The sequence below is a fragment of the Lepus europaeus genome, chromosome 13, assembly GCF_033115175.1.
Source record: "Lepus europaeus isolate LE1 chromosome 13, mLepTim1.pri, whole genome shotgun sequence".
Taxonomy (NCBI): Eukaryota; Metazoa; Chordata; class Mammalia; order Lagomorpha; family Leporidae; genus Lepus; species Lepus europaeus.
In genome coordinates, this window is record NC_084839.1 from 54,293,049 (window position 1) to 54,315,188 (window position 22,140).

General features: G+C 37.3%; 1 protein-coding gene across 5 annotated transcripts in view; it reads right to left on the bottom strand.

Moving 5' to 3' along the window:
- The window catches only part of FANCL (FA complementation group L), a 71,128-nt gene that overhangs the window by 22,817 nt on the left and 26,171 nt on the right, over positions 1-22,140 (bottom strand). For 4 of the 5 annotated variants that reach the window (XM_062209483.1, XM_062209479.1, XM_062209482.1 and 1 more), the window contains 2 exons: positions 11,428-11,524; positions 5,822-5,890 (listed from right to left, as the gene is read on the bottom strand). In XM_062209483.1, coding sequence (XP_062065467.1) covers positions 5,822-5,890; positions 11,428-11,524 — 166 coding nt within the window. The remainder of the gene's footprint in view (positions 1-5,821; positions 5,891-11,427; positions 11,525-22,140) is intronic. The other variant, XM_062209480.1, reaches the window with a different exon arrangement.

Here is a 22,140-nt window from a genome sequence, read left to right on the forward strand (position 1 = left end):
TGCACTGGCTACTAGGCTTGTCATGACGCACAAAACCCTACCATCTTCAGCTTGACATTGTGCACGTTATAATTATTCATCCAAATGAATATGTCAGAGCAGCAGCAGCAGACCTCTCATCAGAGCAAAAGAAAAATACATCAAAACATTATCAACCCAGCAGGAAGACAGGGACCATAAGGAAAATTACCCATTTTTAATATGGATGCCACAAAGCCACATCTATTACATTACAAAAGAAAGGAAAATAAAGATCTCCAAGTTTAAAGTCCAGAAATAGGGAACCCAAACACAAAAAGTACAAAAACCAAAGAATTTGGAAATCAATTCTCTGAAATCTATTTACTGTCTCTTAAATGTTACTTTGCGATTAAACTACAACAGTAATATTTATGTTGCTTAAGAACCACAATTGTTTAAAAATCGTTAAACACACATAAGAATCTACACAAGCAGAACTGTTTCAAGCCAGTCAATGACAAAGGATCATACATAAGTAAGGAAGTCTCATACTGTTTCTTACTTGTACAACATAAACTAGTCTTGTCAACATTCTTTGTCTAAAAGACTCAAAGAGTTCACACTGCTGATACCATCAGCAAAATCCTTAAGATGGAAAGCTAAACCCTTACAGATAAGCAATATTTCTGGAAAACCTTCTAACTTTTAGTGGCATGTATAAATGAAAAATTACAAAATTAACTTCCAACCCCCTATACATAAAAGCAAGACATCAAAACTGTATAAGCATACATGAAATAAGTATGTACAAATATGGATTGGTACCTCACATTTAATATGAAAAATTATTAACTTTACAACTACAGAACATCTTTTCAGAAAGATTTTGAGACATGAAAAAAAGAAACCACAACAAAGCAACTAATAAATGTAAACATGTACACATGCACCATATCTGCAACGATATTCTGAACCATGCACCACAAAGGTAAAGGACACGCCACAGGAAGAAGAGATCTACAACTCTTACACTGGCCGAGAACGAGTACCCAGGATGCATACGGAATGCTTTTAATAAAAGGAAAAATATTTTAAAAAGGCAAAGAGTATGAACACATAATAATGAGTATCGATAGTTAATACAAATTAAGGATGAAATTAAGCTTCACTAAAACTTGGAAAGGATTTAAGAAAGTACAAATTACTATGCATTACATAGTATAACTATAATCTTATGCAACCAATTTTGGAAAGTAGAGACCTGGAACAATATGACAAAATATTAACATTAGTCAAATTTGAGCTGTAAACATTTTTTTATCTATAGTTTGCTATAGATTTTTATATATAGTTTGCTAAGCACTTCAGTGTATTTTATAATTTAAGAAAACAGTTCATACCATGTTTTCCCTGGTCTGTAGTAATTAACAGAGCACAAAAAATATAATGTATATGAGCAAAATTGACATTTTAAGCACTGATTATTGTTTACAGCCTTTGTCTCTACTGTTGAGGAACAGTCTTTTTTTCTTCCTACTTAGTGGAAGGTTAATCTTTGTTTTTTTTGTTTTTTTTTTGTTTTTTGTTTTTTTTGTTTTGTTTTTTTTTTTTTTTTTTTTTTTTTGACAGGCAGAGTGGACAGTGAGAGAGAGAGAGACAGAGAGAAAGGTCTTCCTTTGCCGTTGGTTCACCCTCCATTGGCTGCCGCAGCCAGCGCACCACGCTGATCCGATGGCAGGAGCCAGGTGCTTCTCCTGGTCTCCCATGGGGTGCAGGGTCCAAGAACTTGGGCCATCCTCCACTGCACTCCAGGGCCACAGCAGAGAGCTGGCCTGGAAGAGGGGCAACCGGGACAGAATCCGGCGCCCCGACCGAGACTAGAACCCGGTGTGCCGGCGCCGCAAGGCGGAAGATTAGCCTATTGAGCCAAGGCGCCAACCATCAATCTTATGATTATAAAATAAACTGGAAGTATGTTATTGTAATAATTAAAAGCAGCAGCTAGCACTACGGCGCAGTCAGTTAAGCCACGGCCTGCAGCACCAGTATCCCTATGGCTACCGGTGCAAGTCCTGGCTGTTCCACTTCCAATCCAGTTCCCTGATAATGTGCCTGAGAAAGCAGTGAGGATGGCCCAAGTGCTTGGGCCCTTGCACCCACATGACAGATCTGGAAGAAGCTCCTGGCTTCAGCCTGGCCCAGTCTCAGTCTTTTCATCCATTTGGGGAATGAACCACAGATCAAAGATCTCTCTCTTTTTCTAACACTGCCTTTCAAGTAAACAAATCAATCTTAAAAAAGAAAAAATAATTAGAAGAAAGCAAGGAATAGGGAGGGTAAGAGTGTGGGTAGGAGGGAGGGTAGGATGGGAAGTATCACTAGGTGCTAAATCTGTATATATGAAATACATGAAATTTATTCACCTTATATAAATTTTTTAAAACACACAAAAAAAGTCATGACATTCCAGTTACTACTAATTAAACACTGTCTTAGAGCTATTACAAATTTGTATGACCCAATTAAATCTAAAACTTCAATCTGAATTAATGTATTAAAGAGTTATACTACGCTTATCTGTATAAGGCACAGAGCTACTGTTAGGTACAGATATAAACTTTAAAAGAAATGGACCTCTGGGGAACGTCCTGGCCTGAAGCATGGGCATCCCATATGGGTGCCGTTTCGAGACCCAGCTGCTCTACTTCCTATCCAGGTCTCTGCTATGGTCTGGAAAAGCAGTAGAAGATGGCCGGAGTCCTTGAGCCCCTGCACTCGTGTGGGAGACATGGAGGAAGCTCCTGGCTCCTGGCTTCGGATCAGCACAGCTCCAGCCATTGTGGCCATCTGGGGGAGTGAACCAGCAGATGGAAGACATCTCTCTCTGCCTCTCCTTCTCTCTTTGTGTAACTCGGACTTCCAAATAAATAAAATCTTTAAAAAAAAAAGAAAGAAAGAAATGGGCCTCCAAAAATGCATTTTACCCAGTTGTTAAGATACCTGCATTCTTGGGGCCGGCGCCATGGCTCACTTGGTTAATCCTCCACCTGTGGTGCTGGCATCCCATATGGGCGCCAGGTTCTAGTCCCAGCTGCTCCTCTTCCAATCCAGCTCTCTGCTGTGGCCTGTGAAAGCAGTAGAAGATGGCCCGGGAGCTGGGGCCCCTGCACCCACGTGGGAGATCAGGAAGAAGCCCCTGGCTCCTGGCTTCCGATCAGCCCAGCTCCGGCCTTTGTGGCCTTCTGGGGGTGAACCAGCAGAAGGAGGACCTCTCTCTGTGTCTCTTCTCTCACTGTCTGTAACTCTACCTCTCAAATAAACAAATAAAGTCTCTTAAAAAAAAAAAAAAGATAACTGCATTCCACATCAGAGTACCTGGGTTCAATTCTCAGGCCTGGGTTTTCACTCCAGATTCCTGCGAATGCAGACCCTGAGAAGCAGCAGTGATGGCTCCAGTGACTGGGTTTCTGCCACTCACATGGGAGACCTGTTTGAGTTTCCAGCTCCTTGGCTTTAGCCAATGTCCAGCCCAGCCCTGGCCCTTGTGAGCATCTGGGAACTGAAACAGCAGATGCGAGCTCTGTCTTTTTCTTACTTTGGGCCATAAAATAAAATTTTGAAAAAGAAATTGCTCAGATTTTCCCATCTAGTAGAATGTCACAAACCAATTCTGTTACATGCCAAGAGAAGTGCTAACCAATCTTTTTATTTCAAAACAAAATTTTTCAAAGTACATTTCCTCCATTAAAAAAAAAAATACCTAAGAAGCAGATCTACAATGTTCTTCAATCTTGGAATTGTGATAAATATTGAAGTATAATTTAGAAATATCATCTGGATATGCACTGCGGCACTGTGGTTTAAGCCACCATCTGCAGCACTGGCATCCAACAGGGGGACTGATTCAAGTCTCAGCTGCTCCACTTCTGATCCAGCTCCCTGTCAGCGCACCTGGGAAAGCAACAGAGGATAGCCCAAGTACTTGGTTTCCTGTACCCAAATGGGAGACCTGGAAGAAGCTTCTGGCTCCTGGTTTCAGCCTGTCCCAACTCAGGGCATTGCAGCCATTTGGGGAATGAATCAATAGATTGAAGATTCTCTCATTCTCATTCATTCATTCATTCTCTCTCTCCCACCCCCCTCCTCTTTCCCCCTTCTAATGCTGACTTTCAAATAAATAAATAAATATTTTTTAAAAAATATCATTTGGAAAGTATAACAGAATACACAGTATTATCTCATAATCTCACATTTTTAAATCAAAGTTTGAGTCAATATTTTGAAAACAAGAAAGTTATACAACCTATAATTCCAATTCTTTCAAAGAAAAAATCAGCACAGTACACCATATACATCATGTATCAAAATAACAAAAGCAGAGATGGACAGTTATGATACCCCTTGGGCACTGGCATCTTCTAAGGGAATGCCTGGGTTTGGGTCCTGCCTCTGCTTCTAATGCCAGTTTCCTGATAATGTATACCATGGAAGGCAGCAAGTGATAGCTTAAGTACTTGGGTCCCTGCCTCCCCATGGCAGACTCAAACTGAGTTCCACGCTCCTATGTTTGGCCTGGTTCAGTCTCAGCTGTTGCAGGCATTCAGTGAATCAGTGGATAGAAGAACTTGCTCTGTCTGTATCATTTTGTCTCCCTGCCTTTCAAATGAAATGAAAATAAATTTTTTAAAAGATACATCAAAAGCAAATCGCAGGCTTTTCTTCCCCTTTGTCCTGCTATGTTTTCTCAATTTTCATTGGAGGAAGCAGAACTTCTCTATTTTTGAGGGACTATAAAGAGAAAACCAATTTCTGAATAAATGTGTAGGATTAAAATGACATTTGGATTTTCCTAAGACTATCTAAGTCATCTTCGCCTTTTTAAACCAATTTGAAATAATTGTTTTACTTTTACAGCTACAATATAATGTAAGCATAAGTTTTTATTTGAACCTAATAAGAACTTTATATATCAAAAATATGTATAGCCTCTCTGTAGAAGATATTTGTAAAGAGTCACTAAAAATTCTTTTTCTTTGTCTACAAGTAATGTTTTCTATATTTTTCTATCAATGCTAAAATTCACTTTGCGAAAGGATTATTTTAGTTGTCATTTGGCCATTCTTTGAAGCTAGTATCCACATCTGCCACACCTTTACCTATGATGTAGATGAAGTATTGATGATAATATTAGTAATAATCACACCACCTCATATCTACGTAAGGTCACAGTTCACAACATTCCTTCAAAAACACCATCTTGTTAGATATCAACAAGGTACAGAGAAGGTGAACTACCTGAAGAAGGGGATTATTTCCTTTATCCAAAGACTGAATACTCTAAAGCACATAACAGAAAGATCGCGGGGCATCTAGGTTGAAGGATGAATCAAGAACACTTTAAACACTAACCACTAAATAGAAATGGTGGGGAATTACATATTCAGTCGTACCTCATTCTCCTCTGAACAAGATTATCTGATATTATGTCAGCAACGTTAAGAATTCTAGTAATATAAAAAAAATTGTCCAATTTTCAATTTACTGCCCATTGCTTTCAAGAGTTCTTTAGGATTTAAATGTAAAGGAAAATGTGTGTCAACAGAGTTCCTGCATGTTACCTAAAGTGAGACAAAAGCTTTGGAGAATGGATGATGGATGGTATATCTGAGCGTGTGGAAAAGAGTGGGGAAGGGAGACAGAGAAATAGACATTAACTATTAAGAAATATGAATGAAATATCATGCAAGACCTGTTTAAAAATAAAAGCTTAAAGAAAATTGGAAAAGGATGGCTTTATAACCCATAATGGCCACTGAGTAAAAAGAAGATACTTCTTAATTACTTCAATTTAAGAAATTACCTGTGGTGTCCAAGAAACAGGAAAAGGAACAGGAAAATCCACAAAACAATCTGGTGATTCTGCAGGGTACTATGAAAAAAGCGTAAAATCAGGTCATTTCTGCTTCTGTGTGAGAATTTCAGGTGAGGCATTTTAGAAAAACTGAATATATTACAAAAGCATTATTATTACTTTAAATGTATCATACACAAACATCTTAATTCTACTATCATAGTAAAGTCGAATACTGGATGATGTGGGGGTGCCAAGAGTCAGGCATTAAAAGGAGTGAACGTTCAGGTCAGCAGACAATTGTGATCTCAGGGATGAACCAAAAAGAACTCAGTTTATCTTCAGGAAGAGCAATCTAACAAGCTGATATTTAATTACCTTCCAGTCTAAAATTTAGCTTCAGTCACCATTAAAATACATAGTATTTGTTAAAGAAATCAAGAAATGTAAAAAATCCCTGTATATATAACTATTAATGTAAAATCTACTTTAAGCAAGACCAAAAAAAAGGAAATAATGAAATGTCTTCAGGCTAATAAAAAAAAAGGCCTTGCCAAAACAGAAAATTAACTCTTCAATTAGTGACCACAAAAGTGATATTCATGAGGTTTCTGAGTTATCAAAGACAACTTCATGATGACTCTAAAACCTAATACTGGACTCTTGAAAGTCATGTATAATTAAAAGTACTCATTTTTACCCATTAAGAAACTAAACTGGAGTGAACATTTGGCCTAGAAGTTAAGATGCTTAGTTGGAATGCACACATCTCACACTGGAGTGCCTGAGTTACAGTCCCAACTCCACTCTTGATTCTAGCTTCTTACTAGCGCATAACCTGGAAGGTAGCAGGTGATGCCTCAGTTACTTGGGTCCTTCCACATACAGGAGAGACTTGGAATGAGTTCTCAGCTCCCAGCTTTGGCCTGGCCTAGCCCTGGCTATTCTTCTGAGCATTTGGGGACTGAAGTAGTAGATGGAAGATCTCAGGGTGTGTGTATGTATTGTAAATAAATGAAGTTTCACCTCACCCCAGTTAGAATGGCTCTCATACAGAAATCAACAAACAATAAATGCTGGCAAGGATGTGAGGAAAAATGTACCCTACCACATTGTTGATGTAGTACAGTAAAAATAATTTTTAAATACTCTACAGAAAGAAAATTTGTCTTAGGAAAACTTCCATTTGACAAACGTCTAACAAAAGTCTTAAATTTTCAATCTTCAGCCTCTTATTTTACAGTACTTTGTTATGTAAACAAAAGGGGAAAATAGGCCGGCGCCGTGGCTTAACGGGCTAATCCTCCGCCTTACGGCACCGGCACACCAGGTTCTAGTCCCGATTGGGGTGCCGGATTCTGTCCCGGTTGCCCCTCTTCCAGTCCAGCTCTCTGCTATGGCACGGGAAGGCAGTGGAGGATGGCCCAAGTGCTTGGGCCCTGTACCCGCATGGGAGACCAGGAGAAGCACCTGGCTCCTGACTTCGGATCAGCACAATGCGCCGGCCGCAGTTGCCATTGGAGGGTGAACCAACAGCAAAAAGGAAGATCTTAGTCTCTCTCTTTATTGGATAGTCCTATTGCCTGTCCAAAAAAAAAAAGGGGGGGGGGAATATTGCTGTAATATTTAACAAACATCAGTACATTTAAAGGCAATATTTTCTAAAGGACTAACATTTGCTACAATACAGATTTCTTAAAAAGAAGCTTACAATTAATGGTATACACACTGTGACTAATGGCAGCTGACTATGTAGATAGTACAAAGGCATATATATGGAAAGCCATGTAACATATTCTAGTATTTTAATTTTGAAAAAAATCTAAAAAAGGAAAAGGTCAAGCAGAGATTAAGGGAGGATACTCTATTTCAGGCATCTCAAAATATCAGCTGTTACACTTCAAAGTTTAATTGCTACAGTCCCTAAGAAAGGGGCCAGCACTATGGGATAGCAGGGTAAGCCCGGGCATCCCACATGTGCACCAGTTCAAGTCCCAGCAGCTCCATTTCCAATCTCGCTCCCTGCTAATGCACCTGGGATGGTCCAAGTGTTTGGGCCCCTGCACCCAAATGGGAGTCATGAAGAAGCTCCTGGTTCCTGGCTTCCATTTGGCTCAGCCTCAGCCATTGCTTCCATTTGGGGAGAGAACCAGCAGATGGAAGAGTTCTCTGTCTCTCCTCTCTTTGGGTAACTCTGCCTTTCAAATGAATAAATCAATCTTTAAAATAAAAAATCACCAGGAAAATGATTTGTATTTAAAAGTCATGTGACTATTTCAAATTAAATGCAGTTTTCTCTGATTCTAACTTTGTTAACTAATTTGTATTCTCTTGAATTAATTTCTCTAGCTACTTCACATGTAAAAAAGTTGGAACCCCAAAGTGTTACAAAATTTATTTTTTCTCCAAAATGTCAAGATTGTTTAAAATTAATAATGCACAGGTGAAGCGCCCAAGGGTGGAAAACAGATTTTACCATGACAGCTGCTACTCATCTAGAGATGCTAATAAAGAAGCCTCAACCCTTTAATGTAAATAAATCATCAAACTGGATAGAGTAAGTCGTTACTAAAATGCTTACTGGTTTTGGAGTCAATACACCAAGCAAAATATTGGCCTTGGAAGTCATTAAGTACATGCACAGTTTATTATGCTAGAAGGCAGTAAGATCCTACATCTTATTCAGGACCCAGTATAGTAAATGGTACAAGCAAACTGACATAGAAAGAAATCCACAAATACTTAAACAAGTTTAAAGATAGGTTGTAATAAATACAGTACGATCCCATACACATAAACAATTCCGCTATGTACTTCTGGGGATGTCATCTTTAAAATATATTTTTATACTAGTAAAAGTGCAAATATACAAATATGTATATAATAATATAATAATAAGTGGCTTTGCTGCATATCTATGATTTAAATGAACAGATATGTATTAAATTTGCCAATTAGTTTTACATGTAAAGTCAATTTTGTTTACAACTTTAATAAACTTCAATCATTGAAGTTTAACTTTAGCAGTCTCAAAAGCTCCACTTATAAAACTATTAACTGAAAAATAAGTACAGTATTTAATTATGTTTAAGTAGTTTTCCAAATCTCACTTGAATTAACTCAATCAATTCAATAACTATAAAAGAATGTAACTATATAATGTTAATTATATAAATTTGTTACAGTATTTTATATGACATTATTATATATTTTTATAACACATAGTATTTTGTAAACTCTAGAAACTCTATAATATATATTATTCTAAGGAAAATTTTAACCAAGTCTGTCCCATGCTGGACCATCTAAGCAGTAAGGCTGGCCCCAAGTGAACACATAAAAATTGTAGTGGAAACAGAGGACCAAGCCTGATACAATATCTGTGATTGTTTTTCAAACAGTTCGTATCTTAGTTAAAGCTGTATAATCCTGGGCTCCTTCTTTCATAAAGAAAAGATCATTCTATCCCATGGCTGAGGATGTACAATAAGTATCATGTGAAAATACACTTAAAAAAATCACACAATCCAACTATTTCCTTTTTTTCATTTATATATTCAGTTCTACTATGATTAATAATGTGCTCAATCTTAATTAGTATCATTAAGATTAATAATTAGTATTGTGTTCTTAGCTGGTCTTAAGAAACAAAAGTAAGTAGAATTATAAGAGTATACATTCCAGAATAAAAAGAAATATATCAAAAAAGTTAAAGAAATAGAGATTTATATATTTATGAAGATATGTCTTCTTTAAAAAATTCAGTTTAAAACAGTATGGATTAGATTTTGCATTACATACTCTTAACATTTAAGCTATCACTCTTTTAAATTCATAATCTCAGACCCAAATACTCCTCAAAAGAGAAATTACTGCATCTTAAAGGCAGCTAAACTAAAAGGAAAAATATAAATATTCATAAATCATGCCAACATAAGAGTAAAATTTTGTTTAAAAAAATAAGAAAGACAAAACTTTTTTTTTTCTTAACTCCTTCTGAGCTCAGTTAAAGCTTTCTTTTCCTCTTTGCCAGGACATCCATAAGACTACTTGCTAGCTAAAGATGTTAATAAACCGACACAGAGAAATACTTTCCAGAGAAACAAAAGTATCATATTATCTACACTGAGAATGTGTCATAAAAAAAAAAAAAAAAAAAAAAACAGAAGGGACCATATCAGAGGCCACACATCCTCATTCTCAATACTATTAATAAATGCAATAAATGTCATCAGCCTAGATTAATACTAAAATCTTATAGGCATAGTTAAAGGCAGACTTAAAGCATTATCTCCTTTGTAGAAAGATTGGTAAAAATGAAGGAAGACTGTATTTAAAATCTTTGATTTTGGTTTTGATAAAGTAGCAAAGCAAGCTTTATCAATGCATAAAATATAAACAGCTTTGAAGGAAATGACAGCACCCTTGCCACTGGCAGCATGAGACCTTTGGGAAGGATAAAGGCAGATTTCTCCTGGATTTTTTTTAAAAGTACACCTTCCAAAACTTAAAAGGTAAATAAAAATCTTTTTATTTTAATAAAAATCACCATCTAACTTGCTTTACACATAAGATCTCTATCCACCAATTTTTTTTTCAATACTTATCACACATGGGTCTTAAACTTATACCTAAGTATTCTGTGTGTGAGAGTGTGAGAGAATGAGTCATTTCTCAACCTGTCTGATATAGAGCCACTGGAAGATATCAACATTTCTGTGTCACCCAGTACAGCTTTATATATTAATTTTCTCTTGTGGAAAGCTTAAATGCCAGACACATTTTTAAAAAGGACAAACACAATTGATCTTTTCATCACTACAATCTTCTGAAATAGAGTTGATTGATGACTCCTGGAAACAATAAAAAAAAAAAGTTGGACATCTTGGTTTTCTTCAAATTCTTATGTTTCTCCAGTGATTACCAAGTAAATGATTAATATACTGAATTTACTCATTTCTATTTCTTGAAACTCACCATCTAGAAGTAAAAATCAAAGAAGAAACAGCCCTGTTTTATACCAATAAAATTAGTGAATAGTTACAGATCTACCCTGTAAGGGCTCTATAAAGGCATTTTACAGAAAGGTTTGTATAACCTTTGCAAGTTCTTAAAATACCTAAGTCAAAACTTCAGCCAGAACAAATAAGTGTGTGTGTGTGTGTACACACGTGTAGGCACACATTTGCCTGTTGTGGGGAGGGGCAATCAGATAAGAACTATAAAGGTTAGTTCACAATCATAGTAAGAGTTGAAGGCAAAAAGCTCTCCCCAAAGAACTTTACCTGGAATAGTGGAAGCACTCACCTCATTTCTGCTTGCTATGGTCAGTTACAAAAATAACATAACAGCACTTTGAGGTTGCCAAATCTTATTTGTAATATTTATTATAAAAGTCTATATTCTGGCCAAATTTCAGCTAAAAAAGTGACATAAAACTGTATCCAGGCTTCTAGACACCTGGTAAATACATTCTCTGAGGGCTTCCAAAATGAATTTTTAAAAGCATCATATATGTATTTGTAAAAGCAACTAGCACTTCTTTAAATTGAAAACACTGGGTTCACTTCACAGGTATTTCCTGACCACAGTTAACAGCGTAATGAGGCACATACCTTTGCCTTTAACTTGAGGGTGAGTAGATGCTCTCTACCAGAAGCATCTTCTGCTTTTAACTTGATGGTACTGAAGCAAGAATCCACATACACAAGTCTGGTGTGTAAAAGAGAATAAAAAAATGATTCACACTGGGGAGGGTTTCACATGGGCGGAACTGAAGATGGTAAGATTCAAAATAAAAACATTTGCTATATTTCTATTAATCCATTACAAAAATTAATCAGAGGACTTTCTGCATGCCAACGTTTCTGCTGCTATAGATTTACTGCCGTTAATACACCAGCCTAGTGCTTAATGCAGCCATAGATCTCTGGATTATTTACAATGTGTGTCAAGGCTCATGCTGTGGTCAGTGAGCACTGTGTTTCGGTTTTCCATCACTGGAACCTCTGGCACACACAGCATGTTCCTGTCAGCCTCTACTTATGTACACATTAAACTTCCTGTCAAACTCTTTGATCCATTTCTGTAGTTTCATACAGTATGAGACTTTTATGCTTCCTTTATTTGTTTTTCTCTTCGATGAACTTCTCCTTTATTATCAATAACGTTACTGTACAAAAGTCTGACTGATATTAGTTCATATACTCAAATTGATCCTCTAAGGAAAATGCTGTATAAGCACAGGTACAGCCTGGTCTCCTAACAATAAATTTTATTTTTGCACAATATATAGCTTCTGACACTTAACCTAGGCATGCATTCAAGATGACTAATAATTTAAATATACAGTATAAGCACAATTGTTTTTGCTTTAAGTTGCTCTAAATGCATGAATTTTCTACAATGGAAACCAATACTCTCTGAAATACATCATTCTGTAAAAATATAGTCCCTTGGGTAGCATAAGCTACTGCCAAAAAGGTTCAAATTTAGCAGTATATTTACTAGTGAGTCGGGCATGTGGATTTTTTTTTTTTGACATTTTTACAATACTGTACCCTTGTAAAGATAAAAGTAGCCTAAGAGTATTGCATGACTTAACACCCCTAAGACCCTTTAGAGTTCAGACCCAACATTTGCCTCCTAACCCAGGAAACATTTTTTAACATCACACTATACCATTTACTTAGTGACCAGATATACAGTAAAATGGGCCGATTTCAACAAATGCTGAGCAATGAAGTTATGGAACACTGAAATGAAAAAGAGATCTAAATTTGGAGAAGATACATATGTTAAGTAACAAATTAAAAAATAAAACAAAATCCATCAATAGAAAATTTATCAAAAATTAGAAAAAGCCCAAAGCCTTAGAAAATGAACACCAAATTATTCTGGGCATAAATGTTTATTTACACAAAAATAATAGTAACTAATCTTTATTTTCTGTCAGCTGTATCTGTAAACATATAAACCTCCCTCCCACCTCAACCAACCAAAACATCAGTTGTTGTGTTTTATCCTATCACTTTAAGGTTCAGACTATGAGTATTTGACTGAAAATTTCCACACTTCACATATTTAGATGAACACACGCATTTGTCTTCTCACCAAAAGCACTCATTTAAAAATCAATTTAAAAAAGGCATGAACCCACAATAATAAGGATTAATATTAATTAAAGCCAATTCTCAACGACTTTTATGAAAACGGCAAGAAGCTAAAGGAGCGCCAAATGAGGTTGGCACTGTGGCATGGCAGGTAAAGCCACCACCTGCAGTGCCAGCATCCCATATGGGCACAAGTTCGAGACCTGGCTACTCCACTTCCCATTCCAACTCTCTGCTATGGCCTGGGAAAGCAGTGGGAGATGGCCCAAGTGCTTGGGCCCCTGCTCCCACGTGGGAGACCCAGAAGAAGCTCCTAGCTTTGGATAAGCTCAACTCCAGTCACTGTGGCCAATTGGGGAGTGAACCAGCAGATGGTCAACCAGCAGATGGAAGATCTCCCTCCCGGCCTCACCTTCTCTGTGTGTGTAACCCTTTCAAATAAATAAATAAATAAAGTCCTTAAAAAAAGAAAAAGCACTGAATAAAAAAGAAAAAGAGGGCTCAAGAAGGGAGCAGTTGGCAACAGGAGTCTCAAGACGAGAGAATCTGACTGATACACTGGTAGAAATCATGGGGCATTTTCTTAAAAGGCAAGAAACCAAAACGAGAACACTTTAAACTGTAAATAACAAAGCTGTGTTACAAATTATAACTGTTCAGTGAAAAATCATAACAAAAAATTAAACTTTAATTTTTAGAATTCAGCAATAGGCAAAGCTGAAGCTAATGTTAATATATGTATTAGACCATTATGATTTAAAAGGAAGAGATGACAAAAACCGGGAAGTGGAAAGGAGGAAGATATCAGGAAGGAAGATAAGTAACAACAGAATCTGTAATGCTTATTTGAGAGTTTAGAGTACCACCTTTAACTGAATGGATGTGAAAAAAGACTAAGAACTATTAAAGCTAATAAATTTTAAAATAAGGAAGAAAGGTAGCATATGAGCTAAGTGTTTTTTGTTATAGTAATTAGTAATTCCTAGCACTAATAAATTGAGAAATACTAAATGCATATTATTTATGCATGGAATATATATACCTTAACATTTCAAAATGACCCAGAGAATAAAACTGGGGCTAAGAAACGGTATGGGAAAAGACTGTTTTCATTATAAGCCCTAAATATAATGATGATGAATACACCCAGAGACAGCAAGCAACCAAGGAGGGAGGGTGGACAACATTTTACACTTGACGATTCCTGCTATTTTGGTGGGTATGGAGAAATCTTCCTGTGATTATTTACATCTTGAGTACATGTGACCTAGACCACCAGCTGTCCTACTGGACTCATTCTCACCTTCCTTTTTTTGGTAATAGAATCTTTGTCCCGGGCCGGCGCCGTGGCTTAACAGGCTAATCCTCCATCTTGCGGCGCCGGCACACCGGGTTCTAGTCCCGGTTGGGGCGCCGGATTCTATCCCGGTTGCCCCTCTTCCAGGCCAGCTCTCTGCTATGGCCGGGGAAGGCAGTGGAGGATGGCCCAAGTGCTTGGGCCCTGCACCCGCATGGGAGACCAGGAGAAGCTCCTGGCTCCTGGCTTCAGATCAGCGAGATGTGCTGGCCGCAGTGGCCACTGGAGGGTGATCCAACGGCAAAGGAAGACCTTTCTCTCTGTCTCTCTCTCACTATCGACTCCAACTGTCAAAAAAAAAAAAAAAAAAAAAAAAAAAAAAAAATCCTTGTCCCTATCCTATCTCCAAATAAACCAGGTTTTGGCAAGGTATATCCACCTAGCTAGCGATTCTTCCTAGTACCCTTGTACAAACATGGTATTAGCATATAACTAAACTTTGGCCAGGGGGCTGTAAGCTGAAGTGATATGTGCATCTTTTGGGTGACCTGTTAACCAAACCATGCCTTCCTTATTCCCTCCCTCATTCACGGGAAGTTGGACAGGTCTGTCTGAGTCAGCAAAGACTATGGGAGCAGAAACAATGGGCAGTATCTATCAGTAAACTCTCTGTAATTACAGTACTCTATGTTTGCACCATCTAGACTAGGACCTATTAGCTACAGGCAGCTACAGAAGATTTAAAATGTGGCTAATATGGATAATGAATTTTTATTTTAGCTAATTCAAATAAAAATTTTAATACCCACATGTCGCAAGTAGCTGCTACACTGAATACCACAACCACAATGGATGGCTAAGATGCAAAATAAAAATGGAATCCTGAATAACCTGTGGAGTAAAGCCACCAAGCATTCAACCATCTGCCCACCTCTGGATGTGAAATAAGAGTAATAAAATTCTGTCTTGGTTGGACTAAGAATCTGAATTCTTTGTTAATATCACCTTAAGCTGCCCCCTAATAATCGAGCATGTTTTTATCTAGTCACAATAGGAAAGAATATTTTGGCATTGGATTTATCAAACAGGTGATAACCTGTTACAAGTGACACCAGATCAGCATTTCAAAGAAAAACTGCTTCAAATGTTCTACCTTAGTTGGGCAGAATATAACTGTTAATCATTTAAACAAAATATCCATTCAAATAATAAATTTAAAAAGCTTTCATCACTGGAAAGTGCAAATTTTTCAAATTATTAAAGTTATTTAAAGTCATTTGGTAGCATCTGCCACCAAAATGTCCACAAAATTACACTAAAATGTACTGAGTAGGAGGTCAGGTATTATCACTTACCTAAGCATATACTAAAATTGAGTAAGAAAACATAAACATAAAATCTAAAATCTAAAGAAATAAAGCACTACACTTTTGGCACTGTAGTTTCTATTTATTATCATTCACTACATTTTTTTTATAAGCCTGCCTGCAATAAATAAAAGGCACTAAACTTGAGAATTAAAGCTTTTCAAACATTTGAAAAGGATGCTAATACTTAAGCTTCAGGGAAGTTTTTATTGTCCACGTTAATAGCTCAGTGTTATCAGTACAGACAAGCAGAAGAAATGTGCTTGAAACACACACTTATTTTGACCAGCAGCCTAAATCATTTAGTTTTTCTTTAGTGATCTAGATACACTTAAGTAGTAATAACATCAAAAGCAGATTGCATCAAAATGCAGACACTTCATATCTTAATAAAGCATGAAAGTTTCATTTTCACTGCCACTCTCAAGGTTAAGCATTAACTACTTCATATCTCGATTATACTAAATCCCTTTAATAAATGTGTTTGTTTCTTCCATACACCCATGCATCCTTCCTTCTGTTTCTAGATTAGTCTTATCTTTTCAATATCAAACTCTTAAATGTTCCATGAGTTCCAATCACAATATAGAGATCTAATTTATGTTAAGGCATACATTAACTCTCTTAAGTGAGCAACTGATCTACAACAAGGTTCAAAAATGAACTGCCTATTTCCATCACTGCAACCATTCCTTTCCCACTCCTTCCCAAAGGGCTCTCTGCATTCCTTGCAAGCTTATCCCAACAGCCATCACCTCTAAGAAACTTCCTAAATTATCTATAGCACAAAGGATTTCACCTTCATACTCACCTTGCAAGTTTTAGCATGCTGATCAAATAAGCTTTGTTACAAGTAATCTGAAAAGTTCCGTATTTCTACCTATGTGCCTGCTCTTAAGGCAATTTCTTCACTAGATAATTTATAGTTATAGACTCAGAAATATATGAAGAAAAATCACTCTACTGACAAAGGTGGTTTAAAATGAAAACCATACTGATTAATACCCCTGTTCTTGTGTGTTATCACTATTGGCAATAATTAAATCATAATACTAATTAAGTACTATAAAATTAAGACATAGTCTGACAGTCTTGGGTGAATTAGTGTCTCAACAACCTTATACCTACTTTTTGCAAGGAACTAGGTGAGTCTCACAACATGTTTCTTTTTAATCTTATTAGGCATAATTAGTTTCATTTGAAAGATGAAGAAATGTGGATCAGAGAGGTTAAGTTACTTGCTCAAGGTGACACAGCTAATAATCCAGAATTAAAACTCCGGTCTAATCATTGGAAATAATATAAACAAGTATATATCTCCATTTCAAATATTGTAATTCTTTGAAATGTATTAGGAATTATAGAAAACATCACCACCAATCAGTGTCCAACACAGATAATCAAAAGTCTTACTTAGTATGTTCAGCAGATCATCAGATGTAGTAAAATTCAGCCCCTTACCAAAACAAAACTGAAAGGCCAAGAAGATGAACTGTACTCATTCTACATGGTAAATGTGCTGTCTAAAAAAGAAGAAAGCAGCAGCTCACTTCTGGTAAAACCATTAAATCTCTGAATTATCTAGGGGCTTGTGATTATTACATGAATGTATTTTACAAATGAAGCTATGACACTTCTGAGACTGAAAGGGAGATCAGGGGGCCAGTGTGGTGGAATGAGAAGGCCAAGATGGCCGCTGGCAACCCAGTGTCAGTTACTCAGGAATGGCTTTGAAAACCCCCTGGGAATCCATCTGGCAACAGGCTGTGATTGGTTAGGACATAAGCTGCCCCTTGACCGGATTGGCTGCCTCAGCTATTTAAGCTGCTGTACAATTGAAATAAACAAGTCTGCCAGCTGCTCACCTCTGGCCCGCTTTTACCCAACTCCCAGGGTCTGTGTGGTGACTCTGCGCCTCTTGCCCCCACGGCACCCGTCCTCTCTCAACAAATCCACAGCAACAGGCCGGCGCTGTGGTGCACCAGCATCCCATAAGGGTGCCGGTTCGAAACCTGGCTGTTCCACTTCCGATCCAGCTCTCTGCTATGACCTAGGAAAGCAGCACAAGATGGCCCAAGTCCTTGGGCCCCGGCACCCATGTGGGAGACCCAGAAGAAGCTTCTTGCTCCTGGCTTCCAATCTGCGCAGCTCCAGCCATTGTGGCCAATTGGGGAGTGAACCATCAGATGGAAGATCTCTCTCTCTCTCTGCCTTTGCCTCTCTTTGCTTGAACTGGCAACCATAAGGGATGCTGGTGTTAAAGGCAGGGATTTAACCTGCTGTGCCACAATGCTGGCCCTACAGTATCATTTAATAACATAAAATCTAGGAATAAATCTAACAAGAGAGGTTAGAACACAAGAAAACTGAAGAGTCAAGAAAATTAAAAGACTAAAAATAGGATATCCCATGTTCATGGACTAAAGTCTCAATATAACAAAGAAGTTAATTTTCCATAAATAGATCTATTTATTCAATTCCATGCCAATCAAAAATCTAATGAAGTTTATATAGAAATTGACAGGACTACCACAGGGTCAGTAAATACTTCCTAAATGGAACACCAGAGGGGCAGGAATTGCACAATAGGTTAAACCACCACTTGCAATGCAAGCATCCCATATGGCAATGCTGGTTTGAGTTCTAGCTGCTGTTTCTAATCCAGCTTCCTGCTAATGCAACTGGGAAGGCAGCAAAAGATGGTCTTAGCACTTGGGCCCCTGTCACCCATACAGAAGACCAGGATGGAGTTTCTGGCTCTTGACTTTGGCCTGGCCCAGATCTGGCTATTGTGCACTTTTGAGAGTAAATCAGAGGATGGAAACTCTCTCTCATCCTCCCCCTCTGTCACTCTGCCTTTCAAATGAATAAAATTTGTTTAAAAGACTAAAATAGTAATTTACAGAGATGATATGTTTCTAACAATAACAGCTGACAATGGAATCCTATTCAAAATACATAAGAGAATACATAAAGAACTGAAGTCAAGCTCATCCAAAAATATATTCAAAGATTTCAACCACCACTTCAGAAGTAAGGATACTAAGATAGTAAATACACACCTAAGAAGGTGCTCAACCTTATTGGACAAAGGAAACTAATTATACCTCAAAATATTAATTATCCCTTATCTGAAATACTTGGGACCAGAGTTTTGGATTTCAGATTTTGGAATATTTACACATACATAAGATGATACAGGTAGGACCCAAATCTAAGCATGTAATTCATTTATGTTTCATGTACACCTTATATACATAGCCTGAGGGATATTTTATATAATGTTTTTCATAATTTTGTTCATGAAACAAAGCTCCAAGGTGTGGAATTTTCCACTCTAGCATTATATGTTGGTGTTTAGAAAGTTTCATATTTTGGAATATTTCAGATTTCTCAATTAGTGATATTTAACTTGTACAAACATTCTGGGAGCCAGTTTTGTATCTTTGAAACCTGAGCACACATATATTCTATAACCAAGCAATTCCACACTAGTTATACAGCCAACAGAAATGATACATATCTATACTGTACATATACAAGAATGATCACAACAGAAGTATCACCCAAAAGTTTGAGGCAATTCAAGTACTAAAAGTAGAAAGGATAAATGCCAATGATACAGTAGAGTACTACTTAGCAACCACAATGAATAAAAATTTACAACACCACAAATGGATCTCACATATGGAAGCTGAGCAAAAGAAGCCAGGTACAAGTTGTATACTGTATGATCCCACTTACATAAAGTCCAAAAACTAGCACAACATCTCTGTTGCATAGAACAGTACAATGGTCACCTTTGTGTAAGGATAGCAATAAAAGGGACATGAGAAAACATTGAAAGGTCTGGTAATTTTATTTCTTGATGTGAATGTTTGCTTCACAAATGCGTTGACTTGGAGAATTTGTTAACCTGTACGTTTAAGATTTGTGCACTATTCTGTATGTATGTTATAATGCAACACAGGTTTTTAAAATTCACCCAAAAAAATCAACTGCCTGTATATAAGTAATAACAGAATTTTTATTACATGTAATAAGAAGCTTCCCTACATGTAAGAAAACAGAAAAAACTGAGTATGTCACTGGAAAAAAACTGAGAAGATTGGAGTTCAGGATGAAGTAGGAGTCCCATTTCACTTTATATCATTTGAACTATTTTAATTTAGCTATTAGCATTTTTTACTTTCTAATTTTTTCACTATTATTTTTAGGTAAAAGCAAAAAGGATGCATTAGAACATAAAACCAGTCATAAAATTCAATAGCACTGAACACAAAGTTCTTTACAGCACTAAACAATAATGACTATGTGTGACAGTGGATTAGCAGTTAAGACACTACTGAAGATGCCCAGGTATAATACTGGAGCACCTGAATTTCAGTCCTAGCTCTGCTCCATTTCCAACTTTCTGTTAACACAGACCCTGACAGGCAGGGGTGATAGCTCAAGTAGTTGGCTCCTGTCACTCATGTGAGAAACCTGCATTGATTTCCCAGCTCCCATTCAGCCTGGTGCAGCCTGGCCTATATGAGCATTTGGGGAATGAACAAGCAGATGGGAGATGCATGGATCTCCCTTTCTCCCTCTCTCCCTTCATCCCTCCCTCTAATAAATTAATCAAAAATTAATAAGAGGAAGAAACTAGGGTTCAAATAAATAATGCAGAAATCTACAGAGGCATAAACTACCAGTAGAATGTGATGACACTGGTACTCTGAAGTTTAAAGAATCCAGATAAGAAACTAACTGTTAAACATATAACATAACTCATTTCATATATCTGTCTATAATGTCCATTACTCAAGAAAATGCGCAAGAGGGGTTTTCTTTTTTATTCCTATTATTTCATGAAACAGACAATCACTTCTGTTCCTCATACTATTTTTTAAGAGCTTCAAATGGCTAAATTCAGTTACCAAATAGATTCTTACAAATTGGGATTTCCACTTAAGAAATTTCTTTTTTTTTTTTTTTTTTTTTTTTTTTTTTTTTTTTTTGACAGGCAGAGTGGACAGTGAGAGAGAGAGACAGAGAGAAAGGTCTTCCTTTTGCGTTGGTTCACCCTCCAATGGCCGCCGCGGTAGGTGCGCTGCGGCTGGCGCACCGCGCTGTTCCGATGGCAGGAGCCAGGTGCTTATCCTGGTCTCCCATGGGGTGCAGAGCCCAAGCACTTGGGCCATCCTCCACTGCACTCCCTGGCCACAGCAGAGAGCTGGCCTGGAAGAGGGGCAACCGGGACAGGATCGGTGCCCCAACCGGGACTAGAACCCGGTGTGCCGGCGCCACAAGGCGGAGGATTAGCCTGTTGAGCCACGGCGCCGGCCTCCACTTAAGAAATTTCTACAAGAATGTGTATAGATTGGGATTTCCACTTAAGAAATTTCTACAAGAATGTGTTTTGATCTTCAAATACACAACATAAAAACTTTTGAATATATTTGCTAGTTGGTGAATGACTATATTACTGTCAATTATGGATATCAAAATGTAATAAACTAGTTTATCAAAAAGAGAGACTAGGGTCCAAAGTTGTCGCACAATGGGTAAAGCCACTGCCTACAATGCCGGCATCCCAAATGGGTACCAGTTTGTGTCCCGGCTACTCCAGTTCTGACCCAGTTCCCTGATAATAGCCTGAGTAAAGCAGCAGCAGATCACCCAAGTGTTTGAGACCCTGCTACCCAAGCAGGAGACCTGGAAAAAGTTCCTGACTGTTGGCTTTGGCCTGGCCCAGCCCTGGCCATTGCAGCCATCTGGGGAGTCAACCAGTTGATGGAAGATTTCTCATGCTGTGACTCTTTCAAATAAATATATAAACCTTCAAGGTAAAAAAAAAAATGAGTAAAAGAAACTACAGGTTGACTTAAATGCAATAATTAGGGCTATTCAAAATTAGACTCACTTGCAAAACAGAATTTTTCATCCTAACAATTTTAGGTGGGGCTTGATAATTGATTAGACAAAAATAAACACAAGAGTCAAGATGTGTTCCAGCCTGTATAAATGAAGACCTGCCTGGAAAAAAGGCATGACTGTTATAGAAGAACTCTGATCTGGGTACAGATCAAAAGACATGAGTACACTGTATCACAGAGCTATCTGCACCACCATGTTTGCAGTCCTGTTCACAATACCTAAAATACACAATCAAGGTGTCTATCATCAGATTAAGGGATAAGGAAAATGTGGTATATACAAACACAATGGACTATTACTCAGCTATAAAAAAGAATGAAATTGTATCATTTATAAAAATGGTTGCAATTGGAGGATATCACTTTGAGTGAAATAAGCCAGACACAGAAAGGCAAATACCACGTTTTCTCCTTTACATATGGGAGTTAAATTTGGGGAAAAAAGAAAAAAAGGTAAATAAGAAAAAGAAATGCCTATAACAGTATTACGGCAAATATAGTTTTGTCAAATGCTTCATATCTATCTCAAATTGTTAAGAATGATATACTACTATAGCTTTAATCATCTGTGATTATTTTCAAATTTACTGTAAATGAATTAAATTGACATCTCTGAACAATTACTGATTAT